The 13,950-nt window shown below is 35.8% G+C and overlaps 1 protein-coding gene across 1 annotated transcript; it reads left to right on the top strand.

Annotated features, from left to right (window-relative positions):
* The first annotated feature begins 2,621 nt into the window (after window positions 1-2,621).
* On the top strand, window positions 2,622-13,125 carry LOC108669251 (glutamate-gated chloride channel). Its single transcript, XM_047881976.1, has 11 exons — window positions 2,622-2,677; window positions 5,286-5,377; window positions 7,059-7,162; window positions 7,518-7,579; window positions 7,979-8,039; window positions 9,265-9,412; window positions 9,860-9,972; window positions 10,318-10,452; window positions 10,700-10,948; window positions 12,002-12,066; window positions 12,458-13,125. Exons 2-11 carry the CDS (start codon window positions 5,325-5,327, stop codon window positions 12,608-12,610), a joined length of 1,143 nt encoding a protein of 380 aa, XP_047737932.1. The 5' UTR covers window positions 2,622-2,677; window positions 5,286-5,324; the 3' UTR covers window positions 12,611-13,125.
* The last annotated feature ends 825 nt before the right edge of the window (window positions 13,126-13,950 follow it).

Here is a 13,950-nt window from a genome sequence, read left to right as displayed (position 1 = left end):
ATAATGTACTGCCGTTCGTTGAGATGACCTGCAATAATGTACTGCCGTTCGTTGAGATGACCTGCAATAATGTACTGCCGTTCGTTGAGATGACCTGCAATAATGTGTACCAATAATGCAAATAATTAGAAGCTAATGAGCAATCAGAGATCAAACGCTCAGGCTCCACCGCAAGCGAGGACCCGTAACTGTTTTAACGGCTGAATTACACAGTAAATTCAAAGTGTTTCAGAATTTTGCCGACAGTTCTTTGGCTGCAAGATATTTCATTATTACATATTGTAATCGGTTAGCTTTATTTTACATACATACATACAGTACATCAAAAAAATTATGAAGTATTATTGCGAGACTCATTTTTAATCATCCAGAACATCACCAAGCCAACCCATTTTAGGGGTAAACAGACCCCAAATATTCTAGATCTTGTGTTTACTAGTGAAGAATCAATGATAGATGAGCTTTGCCACGAGGCTCCGTTGGGCAAAAGCCACCACCAATCATTGTTTTTCAATATTATGAAGTCTAGTAGCTACTTCAAACTATCGTCAGTCATGAAAAGATCCGGTCAAATGACACGAGTTTAGATCTATGAACAAGGCACGAAAAGGAAAAGAATCGGCGACAGGCCACATCAGGCCTACACTTCAGCGCCGACATCACTATGTTATGTTATGTTATGTTAAGTTTAAACAAGGAAATGAAGAAGAAGTTGGATGACCCATACAGAGGCAGATAAATATCACTATACTTCAATTCACTTGCTGATCCAGGGCATTAAATGTTCTTTGTTTTAATTATTGCTTGATTACATAATAAAATCATTTCTCGTGTCATCTCAATTATTATCCTGGTAATTATCTCATAATGATGTTAACTTATACGTATATGTAATTCCATATGATACTACAACTTCAATAACCATGAGCATAATCTTGTAGCGAAAATTTTTAATGACCCAATTTCGGGAAATACGCATGAGACCTTGAAATTCGAATTATTTCAGTTATGATGACCTATGAGTCAATCGTTCTAACAATCCCGTGGTTGAAAACAATTTCTTTGAAACATTTTTTTCCCATCGATAAAACAATCCGAGTCAGACATTGCATTTATTAACGATCCCAATCAACTCACACCATCTGATATAAACGTGTTTCAAGCCCCCGTTCGCAGAAATTGAGATTTAAATGTAACATTCAAAATTTTAACACAATTTTCCCGCAGAAATAGTGAAAAAAAACATTTTCCTCTCATTCTGAGAGCGTTGCGTGCTGAGATGCAAATTGTGCAAATAATAAGGGCCAGACAACATTTTTACGTTCTAGATCCAGCTTCCCACATATGACTGGATTTGAAGAACATGCAACAAATGCGTTATTTTTTGCTTACTTTATTCTTACCTCTTAAAAGATCTTATAAGATTCGCATTAGCCTCAAATAAAAACAGTTTGTAAACAGACATAGGATGGAATTCAATTCTTTATGTTTACACATTAATCATGATATATGTTTGGGATGTCAACTTTTTTTCGGAAACCTGCAACGTCTAAAAGAGGAATGAATTAAAATTTTCATAAATTTAAAGCCGTTTTCACTAATTTCATATGTGGCACTTTCAGAGCAAGAATTTTAATTTTGACCCGACATTCACTTTTTGTTCCTGCCTTGCACGAAGGATTGCTCAGCCTGAATCTCTTAACAAGAAAGTTTCGTGTAATTTCCCCCTTTGTCGGCGTCATCACAGAACTTTTAATAACACTCGCAGAACAGACCGAACTTCTGGCAGCCTTCAGAGCCGCTAATTTGAGTTCTCCCACTCCAAAATTTTTCTGAAGCGTGCTAATTAAAAAACTCATTTCCTTTCAACGTCTTCGTGAAAATATTTCGTCTGTAAATTCTACTAAAATCCTTCCTTCCCCTTAGAGTACATTTATTTCATTTTTGAAGCTAACAAATCTCGCCTGACTGAGTATTTAAAAAATTTATTGGAGTTAAAAATTTTGATTTCCAAATCACATTTGCTTCTGTTTATCCATCATGAACTATGACTTTTCCTATTCGTTCATGAAACCATATGTGACTTTCATACATAAATTAAGTTTCCGGCCGAGTAAAAATTCATTGATATTTTTATTCCGTAATGCTTGAAAGGAAACTAATTTAATAATGATTCGTTTCAGTTGTTAGCGTACCTGAGCTAGTAAACACAGAGGCTAAGAATAGAGTGAATTAGTTTCGCGGAACAGGAAAGCGAAGTAGAAGTCGTTTCTTTCACGATTCAGCCACAGAGTAAGTCGATTACGATTGCGGAATAGATATGCACTAATACCAAGGTGACTGCCAGTAATATTATATAAGTCATCCCAATTTTTCACTGCGTCTATATAAGACGGCTTTTCAAACTAGTATTGAGAGGTGATTGCCTCGAAGGATAAGTCTTTTCCCGTGCCAATTATTCCTAATACAAACGATAAAACTATAGTACGCTTAGGCATCACAGTTTGTTAATAATCGAGGGAGGACAGGAATCAGCTAGCATTTGCTGTGGCGCTGTGAGGGTAATATTTGAAGGTCGAGGACAACCGCGAGGGTTGTCATGCCATTCTCGGGACAGTTACTATTCGGGGTCTCTCTCCCTCATACCTCAGTGTCGTCTATCCTCATCATCAATACGGTAGGTAACTATGTAAAATGAATCCTCCTCAACCCTAGCGAAAAATATTGAGCTTTCATGCATTATTGAAAAAATCACTTAGAAATTTCCAACCTCAAAATATTTAAAGTAAAAACTCCACCACTGTCCCAAGGCGTGTCTCATGCGGCTTCAACATGGTAGTACAAGTAGTGAAGAAATAATTTGCATATATAAAACGTTTGTTATTGATAGACTTTCAAAGAAATAAAATCTAACAACTAAGTTAGCATCCATGGTCAAATTTCCGATTACCAAAATTTAAAATTGTTGTAAATATTTGGAATTTTTCATAAGCATAGACACCTTATATTTTCAATTTTAATGAGAACCACGAAATAAAATCATGCCTGAATACGATAGCCAGAGTTTGAAACAAAACTAATTATCTTTGCAAAATGTCTTGTACAGGCCAAAAAATTGACGAGCGAGAATTTTCCATATCATAAAATTTCTGCCAATTTTATTAAAGGTGGAAGTACTACGTGAGGTCACACTGCAATCATATGAATGATGAATCACAGAAACTGTTGTCTCTTCTCTAGAGTACCACCGTTTCAAATAAATTTTATACCAGAAAAAAATTCTTAATCAAGCTAGGCATCATAAATGCACTTGAAATATATCATGTCAATTCAAAAATATCAAGTGAAAAATTTATTTTCCAGCAAATCTTCAAATTTTTCTAGATTTTTTTGGCGGTACTTATAATTAACAAAAATAGGCACACCGACTATATCAAAATATAGAATGTAGATAAATTTATATCAAACTTACGTTTCTTACCAGAAAATATTTGGCATAGAAAACAAATTAGATGGTGTAGTTTAAAATTATTGATGTACGCACTTGTACCTGCTTCATGCAGCTTGCTGTACCATAGTAAAAATACCAATGAACAGAATGTACGAAGGTGAGGTTATACTGAATGAGTGATTATAGAGAGATGACGCGCATGTCCAAAAAGATTTCATTTGAGTATCCATGGAGAAAAACTAAGCCAGTAAATATTTTTGGCGAAAAGCGTCACCGTTTCAGTTGTCTATTGAAGTGTCCGCATGTCGGACTAAAACAAGAAACAATCCTGAATATTTTTGTGTTTTTTTTAAACAATGCCAGTTGATTTCCAGATATCATGCTGCTGCATTCTTCCGTTCAGACTAAAGCCATTGTAAAGATAGGAGCTTTAATCAAGGTTGATGAATCCAGTTCTCGGTTTGGGCGTTTCTTGTTGTACAAAGCACCAAATGTAATTGGCACTTTACAAGTGACGCAACAAGAGCGTAAACAACTCTAGAGATTTCCAAAAGTGAACATTCATTTCGTCAATTTTTACGATCCATTAGAAACCACCTATTGGGTAAGAGCCAGCCATTTTGCAGGAAACCTATTCAAATAGAATAAGTTACTCGCAAGCAAGATCTGCATTTATATGATAAACAAGAGCAAAAATTCAGATAAAATTCGTTGGATCTTGTTAGCAATAAGCACCCGAGACTGGGGTGCTACTGAGTGCTTACTGGGGTGCGTATTCTTAACAAAAACATTAATGAGGTGTATATTCTTAACAAGGTTAATTGAATGAATTATATAATCAAATTAGGTCTATTTAAACATTTTTGTAAGAACTACAATTCAATGTAAAAAATACATTGCAAAACATTATATCCCAAATGATAAGCTAAAAATCTTAGTCTGAGTAGTTTACTGCGGTGCTTAGTCTTAACAAGGTCATACTGGGTTGCTTATTCTCAACAAGATCCAATTCGTTTATAAGTAATGATCACATCACACAATTTCCTTCAGCTGTATTAAACCAGGATTGCGGACGGAGTCGCCAGATCTGCAGGTGTTCATCCGGGATGCTGCTTGCGTTATGTCATTTCTGACATCCTGTGATGTTAAACTGCGTAGTTCATTCTGCACTCTTGTGCGCAGTACAAAGAACACATCATCATCCTGTTGTGTGAAGCAATCATACTGATCCAGTACGATTGTATTAGAATTGACTCAATTGAATCGTGCTTTAACTTAGTACTGATTATAAGGTGCAGTCTGCGTTGCATACCAGTATTGCTGAATTTTCGCTGTTGCATACAGGTTAGGGTATGCTTTAGTCTGCATTGTGCTAGGATGCATTATTCTATTTTACTTATTGCTGCAATGCCTGTTTCATACTCTGCTTAGGCCAAGAAAAAGCACACACGGAACTGGCTCGAGCTTATAAAGTTGCGAACAGTCCCAAAACCTGCCTAATATGTATCTCATGATTGTAATCATTTCGTACAAACTGCATTATGTATCTTTTATCAAATGCTTGTCTACCTCTGAAATTTATGATTGGTGGTTCTAACGTAGATATATAAATTGGTATTTCTTATTTACTCATTCCTCCATTAGAATTTTGACAAACGATAGACATCATTACTTTCCGAAACTTTTGCCAAATAAATTAAACTCCATTAATATCCTCGTGAAGAATATAAATGATACTGTTCATTATGTAGGTGGTATTAATTACAGATCATTTTAAATTGTAAGCAAAAATCTAGATCTAGAAAAAATAAAATCTGTATCTCTTCTTGTACAGGTGCTGATCACCACAGGTCGCTGCAATACCACAACCAAGATGGCTGTGATACCGCAACTCATCGTCGCATCTCTCTTGTTATGCAACTTCCGGTGCAGTGATGCATGGCTTTACGCTTATTATAAATCATTTATTTTATTTGGAAACATGTGAAAATCTAACAAAGATTTAGAAGTCGCACAACGATTTAAGTAGATCATATGAAATTCAACCATTAACCAGCTGGTTCAATGCATGATCTACACGTCAATATAACTTAGATTTGAGACGGCATCTTCAGCGACATAAGATGTTATTTTGCATTAATCTATTAACGGGAAAGGTAATATTTATTCCCTATAAATTTTACCTTCTCTACCACTATTTCTGCCGCTCATGCAATGTAGATGATTTTGCAACTTTCCATACTGACCAATTTGGATGCAGCACTTGAAACTAGTGTTGTTCTTAAAACATCTGTGTAGACTGAGAAATGTTTCGGACGAATTTCTGTTCTTTTATTCTATAATAAAGAACAGCTGGTCGTGTCTCTTTCATATTTCGATTACGATCTTCAACTGAGCCGATACAATCAACATGTACACAGTGACTGATACATCAAAGCCGACACTACTATACTACTACAAATAATGATAATCGTCAAAATTGCATCAACTGAGTTAATATATTCCCACTTTAAAATAACGGACTGGATACATAAATCCCAATTTCCCCAGGTGATGAATAATATATTTCTGTTGAAATATCCATATTTGTAAATTGTTTTCAAGGGAATATCTGAAAGCTCCGAGATTTATAAAGTTCGTTATTACCTCCGTTTTCTCACACGCCAAGCAGCCAGCAAATGCACATAAGACCCATTTTGTCTTTCTACTTTCTACTGAAACTCATTGTCACTAATGATGTACTATACATTGTGACAAAATAGTCACTAGAAATCTATCTACTTAGCATTGATCTTAGGTAGACATTAGACATGCCCAACTTTCCGCCGTTGTGTTCTTTCCCTCTTTCAATCTTAATCATTCTAAAAGAGACAAATTTGTATGTGTAGTTCATGCCAACAAATATTTCAAATGATATACAAATTTGAATCTATGCTGGGTTTAGGATGAGGAATAAAGTAGAACTTAATTGAGAATTTTAATTATCGTGTAGTCTAAAAATATTAATTTAAAGGTTTCATTAGTGTAAAAAGGTTTCATCAAATTAAACGTTTCATTCATCCTATAGGAAGATATACGTCAAAACGCTCTCAACAATCTGTGTTTCTGATAGATACATATACAGCGAAATAATGACGGTAGAAAATATCGTGTATTAATACACTATTAAATGTTATAATAATAGCATAGCTCAAGGAATAATAATAGTTATTATAATAGCACAGCTGAAGCAATAATAATAGTTAAAAAAAATAATAATAATAGTTCTAATAATAGCATAGCTCAAGGAATAATATTAGTTATTATAATAGCACAGCTCAAGGAATAATAATAGTTAAAAAAAATAATAATAATAGTTCTAACAATAACATAGCTCAAGGAATAATAATAGTTCTAACAATAACATAGCTCAAGGAATAATAATAGTTCTAACAATAACATAGCTCAAGGAATAATAATAGTTCTTATAATAGCACAGCTCAAGGAATAATAATAGTTCTAATAATAGCACAGCTCAAGGAATAATAATAGTTCTAATAATAGCACAGCTCAAGGAATAATAATAGTTATTATAACAACAAAGCTGAAGGCAGCAGTGACCGAGCAGGTTCGCGTGGGGGGCGGCGCGCGCTGACCTGACGCAGGAGCTGCTTGCCATCCTCCGCTCGCCGCAGGACTACAACAAGGACGTCATGCCCACCAACTCCTCCGGTGAGCAGTACATAATTTTTGGTGGAAGAGTTTTTCTATGGATTTGAGAATGAATATAGTGACTTCAACTGTGTATAAAAAAAAAATAAATTTAAATTTCTTAACTCTCGTTGGAAAGGCTTAACTCTCGTTTGAAGAAAATCAAAGAAAATTTATGAAGATGCGGCATCGAAATATAAATAACGCAATTCAGAATATTAAGAAATACATCGTTCATTTTTTGTCACTATCTCTCTCTTCAAATGGTGTCCAATTGTTATCCATTTGTTTCTCCTGTATTCGAACAACTTTTTCACAAACATATCTAATACTTTCATAATACATAACAATGCTGATGATTTTTTCCTACTTTTAGGCCCAGTCAATACTGAAATTCAGTTGTACTTCCGGGATATCAAAGTGAACGACTTAACGCAGGTGAGAGTAAAGTGAAGCAGTAAACGGAAACTGATTTTCACTCGCAGTCTAATTATATTTTTATTCATCCATCTATGATTATTGAAGGCTAAATCAAAGACAATCAATAATATATATTTTTTTAAATTCGCGTGTTTGTCTTTTTGTTTGAAGTATGAGTCTTTAAATGTCTAATGTTATTCGAGCACGTATATTGCCTGCATGTATTTATAGTGATGGAATCATAAGAGCTAGGAAGTAAGGATTGGATTTGGAATATTATCTCTGTGTAGCAGTGTAAATATACACTAATATTCTCAATCATATACCCAACTCAATCAACATGTCCAAAGTATCCAGAAAGCTATATAGTTTCGTCGTGATGCATTCAAGCAATACATCGTTGTGTCCTGCTTCCAGGTGCTGACGGTGGACATGTATTTCAGGATGAAGTGGCATGACCCACGCATACCATTTACACGTAAGTGAGCTGAACTCAAGGAATCAAAACGTATGTTGTTTCGGGAGTATAACTGTACTCTATGTAAATATTGGGGATTGGGAAATTCTATATTTTATCAAGAATAAGGCAGCAAATATGACGCTTATAATGCAGTTCATTGAAATGTAATACTCGTGGCACAAAACTGGTTTTCATTGAAAAGTCATTTTAAGAAAAAAAAACATTACTGTTCTACATGACAATTGAATGTGTGAAATATACATAGATAACAGTCAAACATTCAAAAAACTGGCTCAACCCTGGTCAGCCGGCAGTTTAGAAGTGAACTTTCAGCTCGATCGTAAACCTTAACAAGATATAGATTCGGGCGCGCCTGTGAAATAGGTGCCGATTAGGAAACGGGAGCGAGATAAATCAGCCGCAGTACATAAATCGGTCCACATCGACTCTAGGTTTAAAAGAAACCTTTGGCAGCTTGCAACTGGTGTGATTCGGCTTCGCCAACTCTTCTCATACTCTCAGGCGACTATAAAATTGGAAGGGAGATTATGTCCAGAAACTGATTTCGATCTGGTGGCCAAGCAGACCGCGAATAATTTTAACCAAGTGTAACGATTCTTCGGCAGAAGTCTAGGCCGTACCCAAATTTTGATAGGAAATAATATTGATATTGACAATCCACTAAATAAAAATAATGCATTGTATCGTAAAAAAGGGAAGTTCAGCCAATTGGCTTCAGAGGCGACTCGCCCATGGGGAAAACAACATTTAAATACCAACGTTTGCCACTGAAATAAATACGTACGTATTGATCGTAAAGTAGCAGCGTCTGGAGGTGGAAGCATCGCTTAAGGCGCCCAAATTTCACCATACTATTGTAGCAATCAGCAGTAAAATGAGAAATACGGGGAAATTTATACTTAATCCTAGCGAATGGGTACGGAAGACCGATAGTCTGTGGAGCTTCGGCCGCTACAACGCAACAGAAAATACAACTAATTTTCCGGAAATTCTGTTGAAATCTTTGTATTATTTATGTTTTGTTGATTAGATAAGAATATCTTCATTTCCCTAGTGGAGATCAGTTTTTAATTTTGTATTTTAATGCACAATAGTCAGTTTAAGTATGAAAGTAAAATTGTCAAAAATATTTACAAATACTGAACCCGTTTACTTTCACTATTCATCAGCGTGTATTTTATTATGGAATTTCAGTGATAACAAACCATGTTTCTCGGGTCAGGGACGACCAGTCCCTCCATAATGTCGGACGACTGGGCGCTGCTGAGCGACGTGTACGCTGCCTGGATACCCGACGTCTTCTTCCCCCAAGGCTCCAACACGCGACGCGAGAAGACCGTCAAGGCGCAGACCTTCATCAGAGTGTATCAGTGAGTGAACCCTACCCTAACAAAATTTAGAGTCGCCCCAGCTTCTGGTAATCCAAATCAGAAGCTGCCGCCACTGTAAATTTTCACTGGGTAGGAGTGCTTGCTGCGAAAACTTGCGATTTTGTTGACCTCTAAAATACTAGAGTACTTATGAGTATTTAAAAAAAATTAGCTCTCACTCTGCGCTCTAAATTTATTTAAGTCAGCTAGCACGCATTCTACATTCAGCCACGCTTGGGGTATTATAGAAGTTGTACCTACTGTATTCCAAGGCCATCGTATGACTACGCCATAGAATGTAGCAATACAAAGATAACAGTTTTAATTCAATTTTGTTGAGTTTGGTTTTATATAATGATGCCACAAAAATGAAAATTCTAGTACAAATTTAAATTTTGAGGTTTTCAGGAATGAAAACTCACAATTCTTCATGTTTACCCACCATAGAAGCGCTCCGAACATGATGTACAGCACGCGCTTGACTGTCGACTTCGCTTGCCCAATGAACTTCCAGGGCTACCCACACGACACCCAAACGTGTGGCCTCAACCTTGAGAGCTGTAAGCCTCTTTCAACAATAATTTATTCAAAAAGCCAAAATCTAACTCAATTTTACACAATCATGCAGCTTTAGAAATATACTTTGTCATCAATGTTAATGAGAGCATTGAAATTCAGTACATGCTATAGCTGGAGCAGATATAGACTGGAGTAGGTATTGAAAATGCTTTAACTGTTCATTTTGTTTGCTGATAAAACATATCCGTTAAAGTTTTTTCACAATATACAAAGAAATTACATTTGTCTGTCGGAAAATTAGCTATGTACGATATGTTTGTTGGGAATTCGCGGTGCCGAAATATGTCTGCGATGTTTCAATAAAGAAACGAACTGTTTCCTCGCAGATGCCTTCACAGCGGATGAAATGAATCTGAATTTTGACACAACGCCAGGAGCCATCAGTTTCACGCCAGTAGGGTATCGTAATTTCTTCATAAATGGCTTTACAACTGACCGATGTGATGCGAAGACCTCAACGGGTTAGTACCAATGACTCTTTTTGCTTAAAATTCTCGGAAACTTGGATCGATGAGATCAATTTTCGTTTAAATTTCTATGAAAAATGTATTTTTTCCCCGTTAATGTTCCAACACCCGCTAGAACGAATATCCTCGACAAAAGTGGTAAGACTATTCGGAATTGTATCGTTGATATCCATGACGTTTTATGCATATAAAATCAGTATTCAGTTTCTATGTCTCATAGGATATGCCCTCCAATTAACAGGAACGTACAGCTGCATCAAGGTCAACCTCGAAGTGAAGCGTGCCAGTTCCCCTTACTTGTGCAGCATCTACATCCCCATTGTCAGCCTCGTCATCTTGGCCTTTCTCAGCGAATTCATCCCAAGGACGGAGTTTGTTGCCAAACTCTTGCTTGTCACCGTCAGCTTCTTGGCGATCCTTCATGGCTCGCAAAACTTCGCTACCTCTGCACCTGTTGTGGCGTACACCAAGGCCATCGATGTCTTCCTCGGTGAGATATATGCAGGGTTCTCCTCAGGATTAAGTTCGAGTGTTTTTTTTTTTATATTCAATATGAGCGGTACATTTAACTCTGGTCGGATTGCATAGATACAATTTTTTTTAATCTATCTATGTACGATTTTAACGTTCTATAGAATAATGCAGTCTGACAAGGGCCTAACAAGGGAAAATTTACAGACGCCGCAGCTTCTGATTTGGATTACCAGAAGCTGGGGCGACTCTAAATTTTGTTAGAGCAAAGAACTGTTCATTAGATGCAATGCGTGATGGCTGGACATTTTTCATTTTCTTTTTTTTTTAAGAATTGTTTACGTGTTTTTACTAAAGAATTAATTCATTGCATATGCTATAACTATTAAGAGATAAATACGTCTTTATTCCATGAATTCAATCACACCAAGGAAATAGTGGAAAAAGCTTAAAGCTGCAATAGCGAAACAAAGTAATGCCTTTACAAGAATCAATATTGGCATTTTCCTTATGAAGCCCTGGCGATAGTTGCAATATAACGGAATTGTTCATTCGATCATTTGTGGCGTTAGAGACAAGCTACGTAAATATCTATCCATAGGTCTCTGCCTGCGGGTCCTCAAAATGCGAGGTTGACGCTAAATGAAATCCGTATTAGAGTGGCCATATATGGTACCGGGACGATGTCAACCTGAATTCATGATATGTACCTAAATCATTAACCCTCCAAACCAGAAGTGAAGTTCAGAACGCTGAAAATTTATCGAAGATTACTTTTTGACGGTATTTATTTACGAAATTAGAGCGAAAGTCAGTATTAGTACATACTAGTCAGTTGTCAGTAGTCAGTAGTAGTAGTACTTACAATGATCATCATAGTTTAAGCCTCCACTCCAGATCAGTAAACAACTACTATTATATTTAGCCCCGTTTGGAGAACGCCTTATTTTTATAATTATTCCAGTTTCCGGCGGCAAACGACCACATGTACACTCGCAGAGTTTCAAGCGCTGCCAATAGTTGCGTTACCCCGCTATAATGTAGACGTGTTCAGTATCTTTTCTACTCGCAGGCTTCTCGCTGGCTGCGGTTTTCTTGCAGCTGCTCAAGGTTCTTCTGTGCAACTACTCTGTGACTGTAAGCGATGACCGAACGAGCGATTGCATGAGTTATGCCTCACAATAATAATAAATTTATTCGAAATGATAATATTTTCTATCATACGCTCATTTCATTGTGAATAGAGTGAAAAGAATATTAAGCTGGAATAACAAGTATAAATAAACATAAACAGAAAATTTAGAGCCAAAATTTTTAGAATAGCCAATAATTTATCGTGAGCATAGAACAAATTAAAAAATCTACCCTCCTGTATATTTTCATAGTTCAATCGCAATTTTATTATTAAAGTACTACTACTACATTCATGAATGAATGTAGTAGTAGTACTTTAATAATAAAAAGTTTGTATTTCAAATCTAAAAATGAATGAACCTTTAAATTCAAAATACAAACTATTTATTATCAGTGCTCTGTCACGCAGAAGTCCGCTATCGTGGACACGGAGGACGGCACTCCCGGTCAGTGGATGCCGCGGGCGCGCGCCTATCTTGGCTACGGCATCCTCGCGACGTACGGCCTGTTCCTGCTCTGCTACTGCGGCTACGTCTCATCCTTCTGAGCTCAGCGGTTATACGTCTCATCCATCTGAGCTCAGCGGTTATACGTCTCATCCTTCTGAGCTCAGCGGTTATACGTCTCATCCTTCTGAGCTCGGTGGTTATGAAATGCGCGTTAGGCAAGTTTAGCCTGAAATTTAAGATTGAATCTTGTTGAGTTTGAATCAATAATTGAATGAAGAATGGTAATGATTTAAGTAAATTATGAATGAATCGATGAAGAATAGATAAGTAAGTAATTTGGACCATTAATTTATTAGCCAATACTTATTTCTGATTTTATACATAACGGAGATGCTGTAACGAGTTATTTCTTTGGGAATGAAAACTGGTAACCTTTATAATACAAGGCATTTTAAGGGTCGAAAATTTATCGAGGCAAAACTTAAACTTTTTATAAACTACGGAGTCTATGGATAATTAAAGGGGTGGTAAATATGCATCTATTGAAATAAGTTGCTAACGTAAAGTAATTTATTTCGCATGCATAAAAATTTTATATATCAAGTTGTTTTTAATATTTAAAATGGTATCTTGCAGAGAGGGAAATAATTAGCAATATATATGAAATTTCGACATAAAATATTTATTATTTATTTAAGAAAATTATAAATTAATATTTAAATATGTAATTGGATGAAGTTAATTTATATGCGTGTCAAGAAACTTCTTCATATTTAACGATTCGTACTCGTATTGCAAGCTAATGTTTTAGGACTTGTTTCCGTGAGTTAATGGAAATAGAAGAGAATCTCAATGATTGTATGGAACTAGTTTTGAAATTGGTTATATATGACTCGGGTTTGAGAGGCTACATATGCGTGACTACAATGATATTATTGAGTTCCATATACTTCACTGTTATATTATACCTGATAAGATCATTGCATGTTTATCTTTTACATATTAGAACGCTATAACAAACATAAATCCGTTATGCACATCTTTCGGATGATAATAATAACTTATCTAGGCAGGATAAAAAGATTATTTCAACAAATGCCCCCATAGGTATCATATCAGGTTATATCTTCTCATAAGATCTGCTTGCCCAAATACCGCACTTGAGTGCTGAACATTGGAGTTCTAATTACTAGCTATATTTTCAATATTTTCGTTTTCTTTAATTAAAAGAACGCTTGAAAACGCAAACAAACTACAAAGATATAGCATGTCATAATGAACTCTTAAAAATAGTATTTCTGACTCGCTAACCAATACATTTTATTATTAATTCGTCCATGCCGATATTGTCAGCTGTAAAATCAACTACGTTCAATATGTGTTCATTTTGAACGTAAGTTTTGTTTCGTTTTCCTTTCGACTATAATTTGAAGTTTAC

The sequence above is a fragment of the Hyalella azteca genome, unplaced genomic scaffold, assembly GCF_000764305.2.
Source record: "Hyalella azteca isolate HAZT.00-mixed unplaced genomic scaffold, Hazt_2.0.2 contig9344, whole genome shotgun sequence".
NCBI classification, from domain to species: domain Eukaryota; kingdom Metazoa; phylum Arthropoda; class Malacostraca; order Amphipoda; family Hyalellidae; genus Hyalella; species Hyalella azteca.
This window is presented reverse-complemented; position numbering and strand designations above follow the sequence as displayed.